At 29.9% G+C, this 13,842-nt stretch overlaps 5 protein-coding genes across 5 annotated transcripts; 1 reads left to right on the forward strand and 4 right to left on the reverse strand.

Moving 5' to 3' along the window:
• Positions 1–1,357: 1,357 nt before the first annotated feature.
• LOC130444498 (survival of motor neuron-related-splicing factor 30) lies at positions 1,358–2,987 on the reverse strand. The gene has a single exon (XM_056779644.1). It carries the CDS (start codon positions 2,661–2,663, stop codon positions 1,923–1,925), a length of 741 nt encoding a protein of 246 aa, XP_056635622.1. The 5' UTR covers positions 2,664–2,987; the 3' UTR covers positions 1,358–1,922.
• Positions 2,988–3,311: 324 nt separating this feature from the next.
• Positions 3,312–4,523, forward strand: LOC130444496 (NFU1 iron-sulfur cluster scaffold homolog, mitochondrial-like). The gene is made up of 4 exons (XM_056779643.1): positions 3,312–3,479; positions 3,532–3,899; positions 3,956–4,042; positions 4,098–4,523. The coding sequence occupies exons 1-4, from the start codon at positions 3,409–3,411 to the stop codon at positions 4,334–4,336; spliced, it is 765 nt and encodes a 254-aa protein (XP_056635621.1). The 5' UTR covers positions 3,312–3,408; the 3' UTR covers positions 4,337–4,523.
• A 607-nt stretch (positions 4,524–5,130) lies between these two features.
• LOC130444500 (zinc finger HIT domain-containing protein 1) lies at positions 5,131–5,868 on the reverse strand. Its single transcript, XM_056779646.1, has 2 exons — positions 5,731–5,868; positions 5,131–5,673 (listed from the first exon to the last, which is right to left on the reverse strand). Exons 1-2 carry the CDS (start codon positions 5,772–5,774, stop codon positions 5,229–5,231), a joined length of 489 nt encoding a protein of 162 aa, XP_056635624.1. The 5' UTR covers positions 5,775–5,868; the 3' UTR covers positions 5,131–5,228.
• On the reverse strand, positions 5,791–6,100 carry LOC130444503 (general transcription factor IIH subunit 5). The gene is made up of 2 exons (XM_056779648.1): positions 6,047–6,100; positions 5,791–5,977 (listed from the first exon to the last, which is right to left on the reverse strand). Exons 1-2 carry the CDS (start codon positions 6,079–6,081, stop codon positions 5,791–5,793), a joined length of 222 nt encoding a protein of 73 aa, XP_056635626.1. The 5' UTR covers positions 6,082–6,100.
• A 2,919-nt stretch (positions 6,101–9,019) lies between these two features.
• LOC130444501 (eukaryotic translation initiation factor 4E-binding protein) lies at positions 9,020–13,503 on the reverse strand. The gene is made up of 2 exons (XM_056779647.1): positions 13,253–13,503; positions 9,020–10,051 (listed from the first exon to the last, which is right to left on the reverse strand). Exons 1-2 carry the CDS (start codon positions 13,392–13,394, stop codon positions 9,834–9,836), a joined length of 360 nt encoding a protein of 119 aa, XP_056635625.1. The 5' UTR covers positions 13,395–13,503; the 3' UTR covers positions 9,020–9,833.
• Positions 13,504–13,842: the final 339 nt, after the last annotated feature.

Below are 13,842 nucleotides of genomic sequence, written 5' to 3' on the forward strand. Positions count from 1 at the left end.
AATGGTCCACTGTACTCCTGAAATTGCGCAATACCCCTGAAAGCTTATTATTACAGGCATATTGTAACTACATAAATTAATGTTTTTGAAACGGCGGTGGTAATTTTCACAAAATTGCGTTACCAATAACAAATTTATTTAGATAGAAATCTAGATATTCTTTTTCAAAAAATTCAATTTTGAATGTAATACTGGTTGCATAATATTAAGATCGAGATTCATACCGTACGAATGTAAAGTATGGAATGCTTTAATTATTCCGGAAATGTTTCAAACTACTTTTATAAATTTTGGCGTTGAAAGTTTTATATTATTAGTAAACTTGTGTTTGCAGTTATATTGTTATTAGAATTTTTCCAATATTCAATAATAACAATTTCTAATTAGAATAATGAAGTTGAACTCTAAAAATAAGTTATTTTAAAATTTCTATTAAATTATTTATAATACCAAAAAAATTCTAATTTTGAATAACTGCAGTACAAGAATTATCTGAAGATGATCATGACCGTAGAATGAAACTTTGTAAAACTATAATGCACACTTCCGTTTTACTAGATAGTCTTTTCTCGATTAAACCGTTATGTACAATAATTATAGATATTTAATATTAATCCTAGATGAATACGGAATATAGATCAAAAATAACTTTGAAAGTTAATGTTTAGGTAGATATTATCGGCTCATTGTTACTGGACCATTCTTTGTAGAAGGCAATTTGAACTGACCAAGTATTTAGATTTGTTGATCTAATACTATTTGTTTTATCAGAATGGTGCACCACCACACTTCAGTATTGCTGTTCTAAATTACTTCATAAGTTTTCCTAGTCAGATAAAGAAGGGGTACAATAGAGCCATATCTCCAGATTTATTACCTCTAGGATTGTCTAAAAACTATGGTGTGGAAGACTAAAGATAACAATCGAAATAAATTGAGAAATAAAATATTTATAACAAATCAGCAATTGTGTGATATCATATCTACTTTTCATAAGACTTGGATACGGCAAATTACAGAAAGAACACAATTTGAACAACTTTAAAAAAAAGATAGTTATTTGTTCCTGATCGAGGCTGTTAGCAGAGGCGTATTTTGTATTTTAACAGATTATGGAAAACTAATATATAGAACACTTTTTAAATAAAAAATATATTAATAGATTCTTTGAGAGTAATGGTGTAACCTGTATCCTTCTATGTAGCCAAAATTGTCTGAAAAAACCTTTTTTAAATCTACCAAAAATCAAAATATTAAGAAGTTAAATTAATGTATGAATAGGTTGTAATTTAAGCTATTGAATAGAAAGAGTCACTAGACAAATTTTTCATTTCCTTTTAAGAAAAAACAATTTTGATAAACATCTATTTCTCATATCACTGAGTAGACAGATTTCTGTGAAGCAGTAAACAAAGAAAGATTAACAAACTGTTTTTATTTACAAAATAAATACCAAGTACTAGAAACAATATTTTAACAATTCAATTTTCTCAATACTTATACATATTTGTGAAATAATGTCAATACAAACACTGGTTGATAAATTATTATAAGACAGGAATGGAGATAGGGTTTAAAAATCAGAAAGTCTTCTTTAAAATTTCATATAAAACATACTTTTCTATATTTCTCCTTTTTCCTGTTTAATTATTAAAAAGAGCAATTTGTGTAATTTATTTTTTTTTCAACCAACATTTTTTTAACATACAGTCCATATCAAATCAACACATCAGCAGCTTAATATTATAATTTCTTTTAATTCTACACAGTTTTAATAAAAAAATACAAGATTGGTAAGCTGTAGTTTTGTAATTATATCATTGAAACAAAGATCAGTCATTTATTTCATAAATACAATGTCACCAAATAGTTCATTAAATCACACAACAATGACAATTTGCTAAGATTCCTTCCATATTCACTTATGTACCTTTCCTCCATTTTTCTGCTGTAGTAAACTCAGTCATTGGTTTTCCACTTATTCCACAAGTTCCTATCCCAACTCTACCATTTACAGAATCTGGAGAAGCAAATATACTTTTTGTTTTTAACCCTGTCTTTTTGTTTTTAACGGCTTTATTTGCAAAAGCTAACCATTTTTTCTTTTCTGTTTCACGCTCTTCTTCCAACTCTTTGAACCTCTGTTGCTTTTTCAACTTTTTTCTCTTCAAGTACTCTTTATTATGTAGTTTGGCTTTTTTCATTTTTTCTGATTCTGAAAGGACTCGTTTCTGACCTGTGAATTCACGTAATTCGGATAGAGTAGTAACCCCTCTATTTTTATAAGCTTCAAAAGTAACATTTACCTGTCCGTCCGGATTAATAACATCTATTCTTGCTTCATAATACTGTCCATTTTCGTTCCACTTAGCCATACATATATCTCCTACCCTCCACATTTTTTTGGTTCTGTTTCGAGCAACAAACTCTTCAACCGCAAGCAAAGACTTTGTGATTTCATCTTCTTCAGTTACTCCTACTGGATCCGTATACTCTGGTTGATTAGCAGCTTCCTCAGCTTTATTTTTAAGATCTAATGTAAGTTCTATTACTTCCTTCAAATCTATCTTAAGCTTCTGCAATTCTTGATTGTCTGGGTCGCTCAATAGAGCAGCTTCCACTTGTTGGAGCTGTAATTGGTAATTTTGTAATTCATCAGACATGATGAGATATATGCACTGCCGTTTAAATCCAATGGAATTATTCCAATTTATGTTAATACAAATATTAATTTATTAGCATCTACCATTTATAATATTAAATGACATCTATAACCAGTCACTCACAGAACTTAAGTTATGTTTTCTGCAGTCACTATTGTTGCAATCTACTAATATTAAGTTATTCTTGAGTCGATTGAATAATACAAGTTATCCTTTGTATTTTTTCTAAAGCTTCGGATTGTAACTGTTATTTAAGAAACAATAATTAATTTGTAATGAGATAATTATTCTACTTGTTTTAGTCTAGGATTGTTGATAGTTGCGTTCGGTAATGTTGTTCACGGAATAGAATGAGCCACATGTAGTATGTAAGACCGTGTGAAAAACACGGAGAAAAACATAATCTGTCAGTGCTCTGTACCACAGAACATCATACAAAGATGTGGTTACCTAAGAAAACCAAGGAGAGATGAAAATGATATATTTAAAATTTTACTTCATCACCAAAATTCAGATAAATGTTTGATAAAATTAGTTAGGAAATATTCATGTTAAAATATGTATAATAAAACTAATCTAATAATAAGCATTGAACATAATTTCAATTATTTATTCAATGGTTCAAAGTTCTTCTTTAAGTTTGCATTTCTCGAGAAATTGCCTACTTTCAGAGAATTGTCAAAATTGTAAATCTTGAGAATGGGTTAAAAATATCAACTTTTGTAGAAAATAAATATTATGAAAAATGTGGCGTAATTCATTGATTTTTCTAAGATTTGCTAACAACACACCAAAACTAACTGGATTTTGTCAAAAGTAAAATACTGTAAATAGTATTGACAGAGAATAAAGTCTTTTTTTGTTTTAGTATTTCGCAAAAATGGTCCCAAAAAACTTTATTTACTTCTCAATCTTTGAAAATGTTCATTCAAACGCAAGAAACTCCCAATCCCAATAGCGTTAAATTTTTACCAGGAGTTCAAGTTTTGGAAAATGGACAAACAATTGATTTTCCAAATGGACAAGCTGCTTATTGTTCTCCATTAGGAAAATTACTATTTCGAATTGAAGGAGTTAAGAGTGTATTCCTTGGTCCTGATTTTATAACTGTAACTAAATCTGAGGAAGACGAGGTGAATTGGAAGTTACTAAAACCTGAAATATTTGCTACAATTATGGATTTCTTTGCTAGTGGATTGCCAGTGTTAAATGAAGCTGAACCAAATCAAGACACACGTGAGTCATAATTAATTAATGAGTAATCACATTAGACTTTTTCTTCAATTTCACAGAAATTAAAGATGATGATGATGAAACAGTGCAAATGATAAAAGAACTTTTAGACACTAGAATCAGACCAACTGTACAAGAGGATGGAGGTAACTAAATTCAAAGTATAATGCTTGAATAGGACTATTGAAATATTTGTTTAAGGTGACATAATTTTCGTCAGTTATGAAGATGGTATTGTGAAACTAAAAATGCAAGGAGCATGTTCGAGCTGCCCAAGTTCTGTAGTTACTTTGAAAAATGGTGTACAAAATATGATGCAGTTCTATATACCTGAGGTACTTGGTGTGGAACAAGTATTAGATGAAGCAGATAAAGTTTCTGAAAGTTATTTTAAAAAAGTTGATGAAGCAGTGAGCTCAAAAGAGATTGAAGGGAAATAATACCTACTTTATATTTTTTCACGAAATTTAAATATCACTTTTGAGTAGGAATGATTTTAAAATAAGTTTTTGTACTAGAAATGAGGAATATATTGTGATTAAATTGATTCAAGGATTTTTGAATCATGTTTTTCACTTATTAGGATTATATATTATTAAATTATGTAAATATAAACCATGCTTATGATTTTTTGGCTTCTCATTAAGCTGTATGCTTATTTCAACTACCCTCACCTCTTCAATCCTGTATGACCACAATTCTAGACTAATGAGATTTTAGTACTTTTGTGTGAACTTTGAGACATAAAAATTCACTGTTGGGCTAATTTCAAATATTCAATCTCCAATTTCTGTAGTCTCTTTGAACCATGTTATTGTGTTTCTAATAAAAGTTTAGGTTTTGTCTTCTGTTTTTCAGTGTTCATTCTCATTTATCATCATTCTATTGAAAAAACTATTCAATTTGTACTTTGCTACAAATTTTAGTTTATATTATTTCCATCGAGTTCCATATCTTCTTTTCCCGCCCTTTGTTTTTTGTCAGCAAATTACTAAGCATTATTTTGGCTAGTACTGTTTGCCATTTTCTAGCTCTTATTATCACTGTATTATCAGTTTTTGATACACTTGTTGATTCTTTTTTCCTTTCTTTCTATTTTTTTTTATTTAGTATACTGGTTACAAGAGGCATTAGTTACTATGGGCCTTATCAGTATTGTAAATCCTCACTTTAGTACTAACTTCCAGTCCATTAATTACTATATTAAGGAAATGTTCAATAAAAATACTTTCACTTTTATTTTATCAGTTATAATCATTCAACTATAGAGCAAAAAACATAAATAACATCCACAGTTCAAACCATAGTAATGAAAAATTGTTTAATATTTATTCAAGCTGTCCATTTCAAACACCTTGTATCAATATGAGTGTCCATGCACCTAATACAACAATAGCGAGTACCACAAGATAAACAAGAATATTGTCCCAAAAAGCCACAAACAGCACAGAAGTGTCTAGGTGGTATAAGAGTATCTTCACATTGTATATCCATATAAGAGACTCTTCCGTTCAAATCTGCATCTACTCTATCTTCATCAACTAATTGTTGGAAGTTTTTACGATACTTGAATTGGTAGTAATCCGTAGTTCTCTCTTTTTTCTTGGTACGAGTATTTCTGTGTTCCAAGTTGTCTTCGAATTTGGGAACTTTTTTACTCATAACCAAGTCAGCATGGGGATCATCATGGTAGTTGTCTGATTCCAGGAGTTCCATTACTTTCCTGTGTCGACGTTTACGGGAAGTTTCGTCGACGATACGTCGCTTATCATTTTCCCTTGAATAAAAAGAATTGTCACATTGATTCTTAAAAATATTAGTTTATGATTCTTACCTAATGCGATTTGAACCGCGAAGTGTAGACTTTGAGATAGTCATTATGCTGAGTATTTATTTAGGCGCTTTTTTCTGTCAATGGAAAACTAATCTGGTCCATCAAATCATCAATTTTCACTTGTAGAGTATCTAAAATATCAGCTGAAATAAATAAATGATTTTCATCCAAATCTTGAATGATGAATTTTTTTCCTAATTTTAATGTTTCGTCTAGATGTAGAAGAAATTGTTTCATGGCCTGGTCACTAAAATTTCATAAAATATATTCAGTGAATACATCTTAAATTATTTTAAGCAGGAAAATTGTAAGTTACCATTTCACTAAAACTCCTTTCATAACATTCACCATTTTGATAATAATACAGTTTCTCATGGATCAATCTCATTGGTCAACATAGAAAAGTCATTTCTTAGCGACTGGTACGTTTTTGATTTTCTCTAAAAATTGCGCATTTCGACAATGAATGAAATAATAGATTATACGTTAATATTTTATACCAAATTTGAGTTTAAATGGTATTCTCTGACTCGGTATTAGACCAACGTTATTGTCGCACACATTTTCGTGTAAAAATATTCTTAAAACGATTTTGGATAATTTTCTATAGTGTGTTGGTGCCCCAGAATAACAGATTAATTTTGACAGCTAACTGGAAGATGAATTATTCGGTCATAAATTTGAACAAAGCATACAAATATACAGTGAAGAAGTTTCTTTGAAAGACCTAACCTTAAATGAATGACATGAGTCAAATTTAAATTCAAAGAATATTTCACATAAGTGTTATCCACCGACCACCTACGTTACGGTGTCACTTCCCTAATTTATATTTTTTACAATTTTTAGTATAGTATAAACATTCTTAATGGAAGGCCGTTCCAGCAATCATTCCTTCTGCCACTCATGCTCTTATCCTAATTTGGAACTTTTGCAGAAATGAAAAGTCTTCTGTTACTTGTATTTCAATATATGATATTTTTACGTAAAAGACAGTTTTGAGAGGTTATATTATAATTTGTAAGTTATTGAATTTTTTAGTGCTTAACTGATTTACATCAAAGTAAAATCGAGCTATCTTGTATCTCAACGATCGTAGTCACTATGTTGAACTCTCAAAAGGGGATTTCAGTTGCCGTGAACAACAGAACATGTTCTATTCATTGAATGCACCCAGGGTATATGCATTACAAACCATAGATGTACCACATTCAAGTACAAACTAATATCGTTTAGATTTATTTGTTTTTAGTGATCAATTGTAGATGTTTATATAATTTGTTCTAAGATTCTATTTAAAAATAAAAAATAATTACACTGTTTCATATGAAACAGTATTTAAAAAACAATGTAAAATTCTATCAAGTTTGGCCCTTATCTGAAATAGCTGGGATCTGTAATTTTTATATAATTCCATTGTTTGACAGAATTTGATCATATTAAAGTAGGTACTAAGTAAAATCATTATTTGCATTCAGTAAATGCTCCAATATCAAATAAGACCTTGTGAAAAATGTTAATAATGTCAAAACCAATGGTATCGCTTCTATAGTGAGTTTTAATTATGTTTATTATAAAAAGAATTAATGCTAGCGATTGAAATGTTTCCTGCGTTTAAGTCCAATATTTCTATGAAAAAGGCAGAAAACACGATACTGTCTACTCCAAACCAAAAATATTTTACTACCTGAGAATATCTACAAGGGCGTAGAAATACAAATTCGAAGCATTGGTATGTAATGCATTGCTCCAATTTCATTCCTTAATTGGATGTGATTATAATCCAGAATCCATTTGTCATGTTTGCAATATAGAGAAAACAAGTTTGGTTAATGAAGCTGGATAAGGAATTTTCTTAAAAACTTGTGACATCAATAATATTAACCGTTTGGAAAACATAAAACATAACTTGATGCCTCTAACTTACCACCATGTCAAAAAAGAATTTAAACAATTTCTTTATACAGTATTATATAGAATAGATAGAATATGATCCAATAAATTTTGAGCGGACACAAAGACATGATAATTTAAATTTCAACTGGTTTGAATCGTCAACCTGCTACATAATGCATGAGCTGGTAGTAGATTAGCAATTAATTGATGAAGGACAAGAAGGTAATTTTTGCGTATTTTTTAATTCATTTAGTTTTTGTTAAATGAAGATTGAGATTTTTAATAATTAATTTTAATTAGACAAAAAACAGAAATTACCAATTTGTTTAGTATATTATATTTAAAAGTTTCCTTCTCATATTCACAAATAATCTAAAACAAAAATAATTGTACCTACTACAGTTTAATATAAATTACCATAATCCTGATTTCACTGTCTATAAAATGTGTTTAATTGAGGACTTTGCAGCAAGAATGACGCAGCTCCAGTTTTAACGAAAATCGGGGTTATGCACTGTTTACAATGATCAAAATATTAGCTATCGTTTGGTGCAAGATCGACGCAGCTATGGTGATTGGGTATACTAAAGCATGTAATAATGGAGATGCGTCATACTGTGTTTGGAGCAAGAAAAACGTAGCTCCGGAGCTACGTCGCTCTTGCCCCAAACGTGCATCGCATTTTGTTTTGACGTTTTTGTTTTGCGTTAGTTTTCTACCTTTGCTATAATATTCTTAGTTGTTATTTTTGAGTTTATAACAAGTGTAATATGTTAGAGGAATTGGACAGTGAACCTGAACCTTTTAGTGGTGGTTCCAGTGATGAATATGTGGCAGATTCATCGATATCCTGAACCTGGCCACTCCTTCTTGCCATGTGACAGGTCATTTGGGGTTGTAGAAAAAGCATTACGAAAAATCGAACGAATATTTACTCCTCAAGAATATATGACACATTATGGCAAATGCAGCAGAAACTTTGAAGTGGTCCCAGTAGAACAAAACATGATTTTTGACTTTGTAAATTATTTAAAGCCACATTTTAAGAAAACAGTCATCAACCAGCATAGACAGAAATTTGCGATAAGCAAATACAAACTGATTTTATATGAAGCAAACAGTGGAATCCAGTGCAGCGAGTCTTGTAATGTACCTATCTATAGTACATTCAATATTCAACGTTCTACGTTAGATACCAATACGGCACCAAATCAACTGTATAAAGAAAAATTACCATTGAAAAAAGTAGAATATGACAACGTGATGGTGCTGGCAAATCAATACGTGCCAAAAAACGACCTATCTTACTATGAAAAATTAACTTTTGCTCAGGGGAACACAGGTAGTGACGTCGAAATGACCAACGACGAAGAAACTATTGAATAGTATTAGATTCTATGACTTATTATTATTGTTTTTGTTTAATGAGTAACATTGAATAAAGTTTATGTAATAAATATATACAAATTTTGCGTTCAAATGTAATTTTAGCTCTTTCATTATTGCAGACACGCACACTTTTTGAAGCTTTGGTGCAAGAATGACGTAGATCCATTAAAAAACAACTTTTTATTTGCTTTAAAATATTATATTTTTAGAAGATTTTCGGTATTTGTAATTGTTAAGGTACGTGCTTTTGGCAGTTTAAAACGTAAAAGTGGTATCTTATAAACTATGGCGTATAAAAGTTTTTTTTTATTTTCTCAAAATCGACTTTTATGGAGCTGCGTCATTCTTGCTGCGGAGTCATCAGTTGGTGACAAAAATGATATTATTTTTGGCAGTTTTTTTACAATTACGAAATTATTTATAAAAGAAAATCAAAGCTACCTGAGGCTGCCACTTATTTTTTTTACTTAACATAGGTGCAGACTACATTACGTCTTGGTATCAACGACGATAAAATTATGTACCTAAATTGCCACAAGCTCCTATCTAAGACAACCATCTGCTCACCATAAAACAGAAATTCATAGATTCTGTGGAAAACCAATTTATACTAATGAAGGCGACTTATTTTATTTATATTTTGTTACACTATAAGTAAAGGGGAAGTTTAATATTAAAATCTAAATAAAATGACTTATTACTATATTAATTTAATTGAACACAATAAGTTGCAATTTTTGTATTCCCTCTTCAACCGAAGTTCTGTAAATTTTTCAAATCTAGCCTAGATTATTTTTTTCAGGTCGTTGATAATAATACTAAAGTTCCATGTCGAATTGGTCCTCTGAGCTATTGTGGTTGATTTCAGGTTTCGACTTTCTTGCTTTATTGGGTCGTTTTTGATCACCTGTTTTTTTTGTGTTTTTATTCGAGTTTCCTAAAATACTATCTGGTATTTCAAATTGTGGTGGTGTTTTGGATATCGGTGAATTTCTTAAAGTAAGTAGAACAGATTTTTCGTAGACTATCTTCGTACCTGTAACAGAAAATTCTCACTTTAACAAATTTCTATCCTAAAAAACTGTTATACTCGATTCAAAACCCGAACAGTTGAACAAGTCATATTACAATATTAACAGCATCTAGTCTAGGTTAATTAATTTTAGCTCTGTGTTCTATCTAAAAAGGGATGACATAATCTGCGATGTAAATATTTACTACGGAAATTGTTGAGTACGTGCCTGCACACGAAATTCTCAGTGGTAAATAATGCAATACTATACACGTGCACAATTATAATTTATAACCTTGAATTTGCCGGGTATCGGCGTAAATTTTTATAAATAACCTGAACATTTTTTTACAGATTTATTGTTTACTGGGCGTTTCACTTTTAACTGCGTAGTTTTATTATTTTTTTAATCGCAATTTTATCAGTAATACTTCAGAAATGTTTACAAAAAATTGATAAACATTCCTTTCAAACCAGCTTTAAATAAATTCAAGCAAATGATGAAATTTTCTTAAATGTTACAAAATCGGAATACAATTAATAATTTTACAAAATTCATATCATAATAAACTTTAATATTAAACTTTTCAATAAATAAAATATAGTTATTTATATGAAACACGAGACGGAAGTGAATAATTTATGTACTACGTTTAATTAAAGAATGAGGTTATATTCTCGTAAAAATAAACCACTCGGTATAGTTGTATGTAATTAGATGAATTAAAATTTGTGATAATGTAGAATGACTATTCCAGTTAATGGGAATTTTTGGAAAATACCGTAAACATTAAATACCATTCGTACAGACACCCTAATTATTTTTTAAAATGTCCTTACTAAACATTTAAAAAGTTCGCATGACCTTGTTCGGACGAGGAGAATTTCAACAGCAAGAAGTTGTTTACATAATAACTGATGGTTTTTTTTTTGAGAAAAACAAGTGACAGAAAATTAATAGCACAAGAATACTGAATTCTTAATTACTTCTTGATAAATAGAAATATAGAAAAATATATATACATATTGGGAGATGCAGTGTTGGTCACGTAACGTTATATTTTATTTAATTATTATTGAATGATTATTAATGTGGAAAATGTCTCCAAAATTTGCATATATTATTGATAAGAGTTAATGAGTGCCACAAGGATGTGTGTTTGAACTCTTGACTATGTATTATCAACAAATAATAAAATGATATTGCTAGTAATGGATTATTTTGTGGGACGTTAATAAATTCATATAATCAAGTCATTTTCCAAATTGTTGGTATGATTTTATGTCATTTGAAAATTTCGGTAATTTTGATTCTAAATTAGTATGATTATGAAAATAACGCTGTATTGTTTACGGATGTTACAATTAGATGCGTTTTGTTAAATTCTCGAGCAAGTCTGATTTGAAAACATTTTTTTGTTTTTTGAGGCTAAAATACTATACGAGGAACTTATACAATAACTAGTTTATCTTAATCCTAATGGGAATTAAAATAGTCCATAATTATTGATTCTTCGTCTTCTATTTCATATGCACCCAAGTATAGTGCTCTGGAGTTCCTTAGTGTTTCACACTTCGACAGAATGTGGATAGTGGTTTCGTTTTCTTTGCAACAAAATTTGCACGCCATATTATCTGCTAGCGTCTTCAGGTGTTTTTTGAGGCGACAGTGCCCCAATAGAACACCTGTTGATATTCGTAGATTGTTCTTACTTAGATTTATACATTCAGCAGATCTACTCTGGTTATAGTTTCCCAGAAAAGTATTTTCCTGTCTCAGCCCCTGTAGGTTGTCCCAATAATTGTTTTTGCTTCTACCTACCTTCTTTTCCAGTGGTTTTTCTAATGTTCTGTAGCTAATACCAGTAGGGTTCAGGTCCCATTAAGAACTTGTCTGCCCCTGCTTTAGCGAGCTTATCAGCTATTTCATTTCGAGTTTGGATTTTATGATATTAGAGATTACAGCTCTAATGGCTGCTTGACTATCGGACAGAATGATGATCTCATGTTTGCGATAGTTCCTCCTGTAATATATTTTCCGAGTTTTCGAATACTTATGTATTCATTTTAAACCATAATTTCAGTCCCAGACGATGAATGCATAAGTATTCGAAAGCTCGGAAAATATATTAAAGTTAGTCTACTTTGGTGTTTCATTGCCACGTTCCCAAATAGAAAACTCATATATATTTTTCTTTCATGGGTTCAAAATTATAAAAAGAATGATAAAACAATTTTTTATCCCCATTCCCTTGCAAGACGTCAAAAATCCTTTTAGTTACAATCATCTAGTGTATGATCAATCCTACCATTTATGATCCTAATTATCACTGCGATGTTTCTATAGATAAGTAATAAAAAACATGTGTACAAAATTTTTTTTATCTTGAAACGTATCGGTCAAGTGTTAGTTAATCTATGTATGTGAAATTAAGAACAATAAATCGTTATCTTCTCATTTCATTATCCCACATAACAGTTATTAAAAATCAAAGTATATTGTTCGCATTTATAATTATCAGAAAAACGAAAGAGAGTTGGGAGAGTATTGAAAATTTAGTGATAAAAAATGCGGTATCGACAAAAGTCCACGGATCGATTACAATAAATTAGTGTCATTGTGCTAAATGCGATTCTGTTGCACACCTCCTAATTTGTATACAATTATTTATCAGCTTAATACCTCAAAATACTTATATCGAAAATAGGAAGTAGGTCAACTAATTTAAACTAGCAACCAGTGTAGAGAAAATTTCCTGAAAAACTACCTGGAAAGCAAAATGTTTATGCAGCTCAACACTTGTTGTCTTGAATCCAAAATTAATATTTTTCTGGAGGTTACATTCGCAAATATAGAACATCTCTAATTATTCGAACCAATAAAAAAATATGAATAAGTAAAAAGTCTACAAACTAACTTATCTTAAAACTACATATTATTTTAGTGATAATAATTTCCAGAAAATATATTTATATTTCTATATAGAAATTTTGTTGTTCAGTGACTCAAAACAAAAATACTAGTTCGAAAAATCACATTTAAAATATTTATTACTTTCACGTTTTGGTTTTGTGAGTGAATTACATCACTAGGCTAGGAAACATTTAATAACAAATTTTTTATATCAAAATAAACGTTTCAGTTGATAATATGAAACACATTATTTTCAAACTATTAGTCAATTTGGATAATACAGAAAAATAAAAACATATAATGAAACCTACCTCCAGGGGTAGTCGAAAATAAAGTCCCTCCAGGTGTTGAAGAATAATGAGCGGGTAATTCGGAATGATCATTAATTAAAACTCTTCTAATTGGTATAGCTTGGCTTTCTACAGCTTGTCTCGCTATCGGTGATGCTGACATTTTTAATAAATATAATATTTATTCGACACTTAAAAACACTATAGATAAACACTACAATCCAACAACTTTAAACGTTTGAACACTGAAATCGTGACAGGAGCTATTATTATTTTTCTTGACAAGATAGCGCAGTTGCCGGAGTTATCAATTGTAACGTTGGTCCCGAGAATTTTGTATAAAAAATATCGTTAATTAACGCGACTTGGCGTGGCGAGTTAAAACAATAATAGAATAAAAATATACAGGGAATTGACCAAAATTTTGGATACTAGTATATTAATATTTCTCACATTTTATATGAAATTTACAAATATACGTTAATAAAATAATTTGTGAATTTAAATTAGAAGAAAATAATGAAATAATATTGTGATTAATTCTTGATTCAATATTCAGTTATTCAGTCGAAAAAATCTCATAAAATGATAAACTTGGGGGGGGGTCTATA

The sequence above is a fragment of the Diorhabda sublineata genome, chromosome 5 (genome assembly GCF_026230105.1).
Source record: "Diorhabda sublineata isolate icDioSubl1.1 chromosome 5, icDioSubl1.1, whole genome shotgun sequence".
Classification (NCBI taxonomy): domain Eukaryota; kingdom Metazoa; phylum Arthropoda; class Insecta; order Coleoptera; family Chrysomelidae; genus Diorhabda; species Diorhabda sublineata.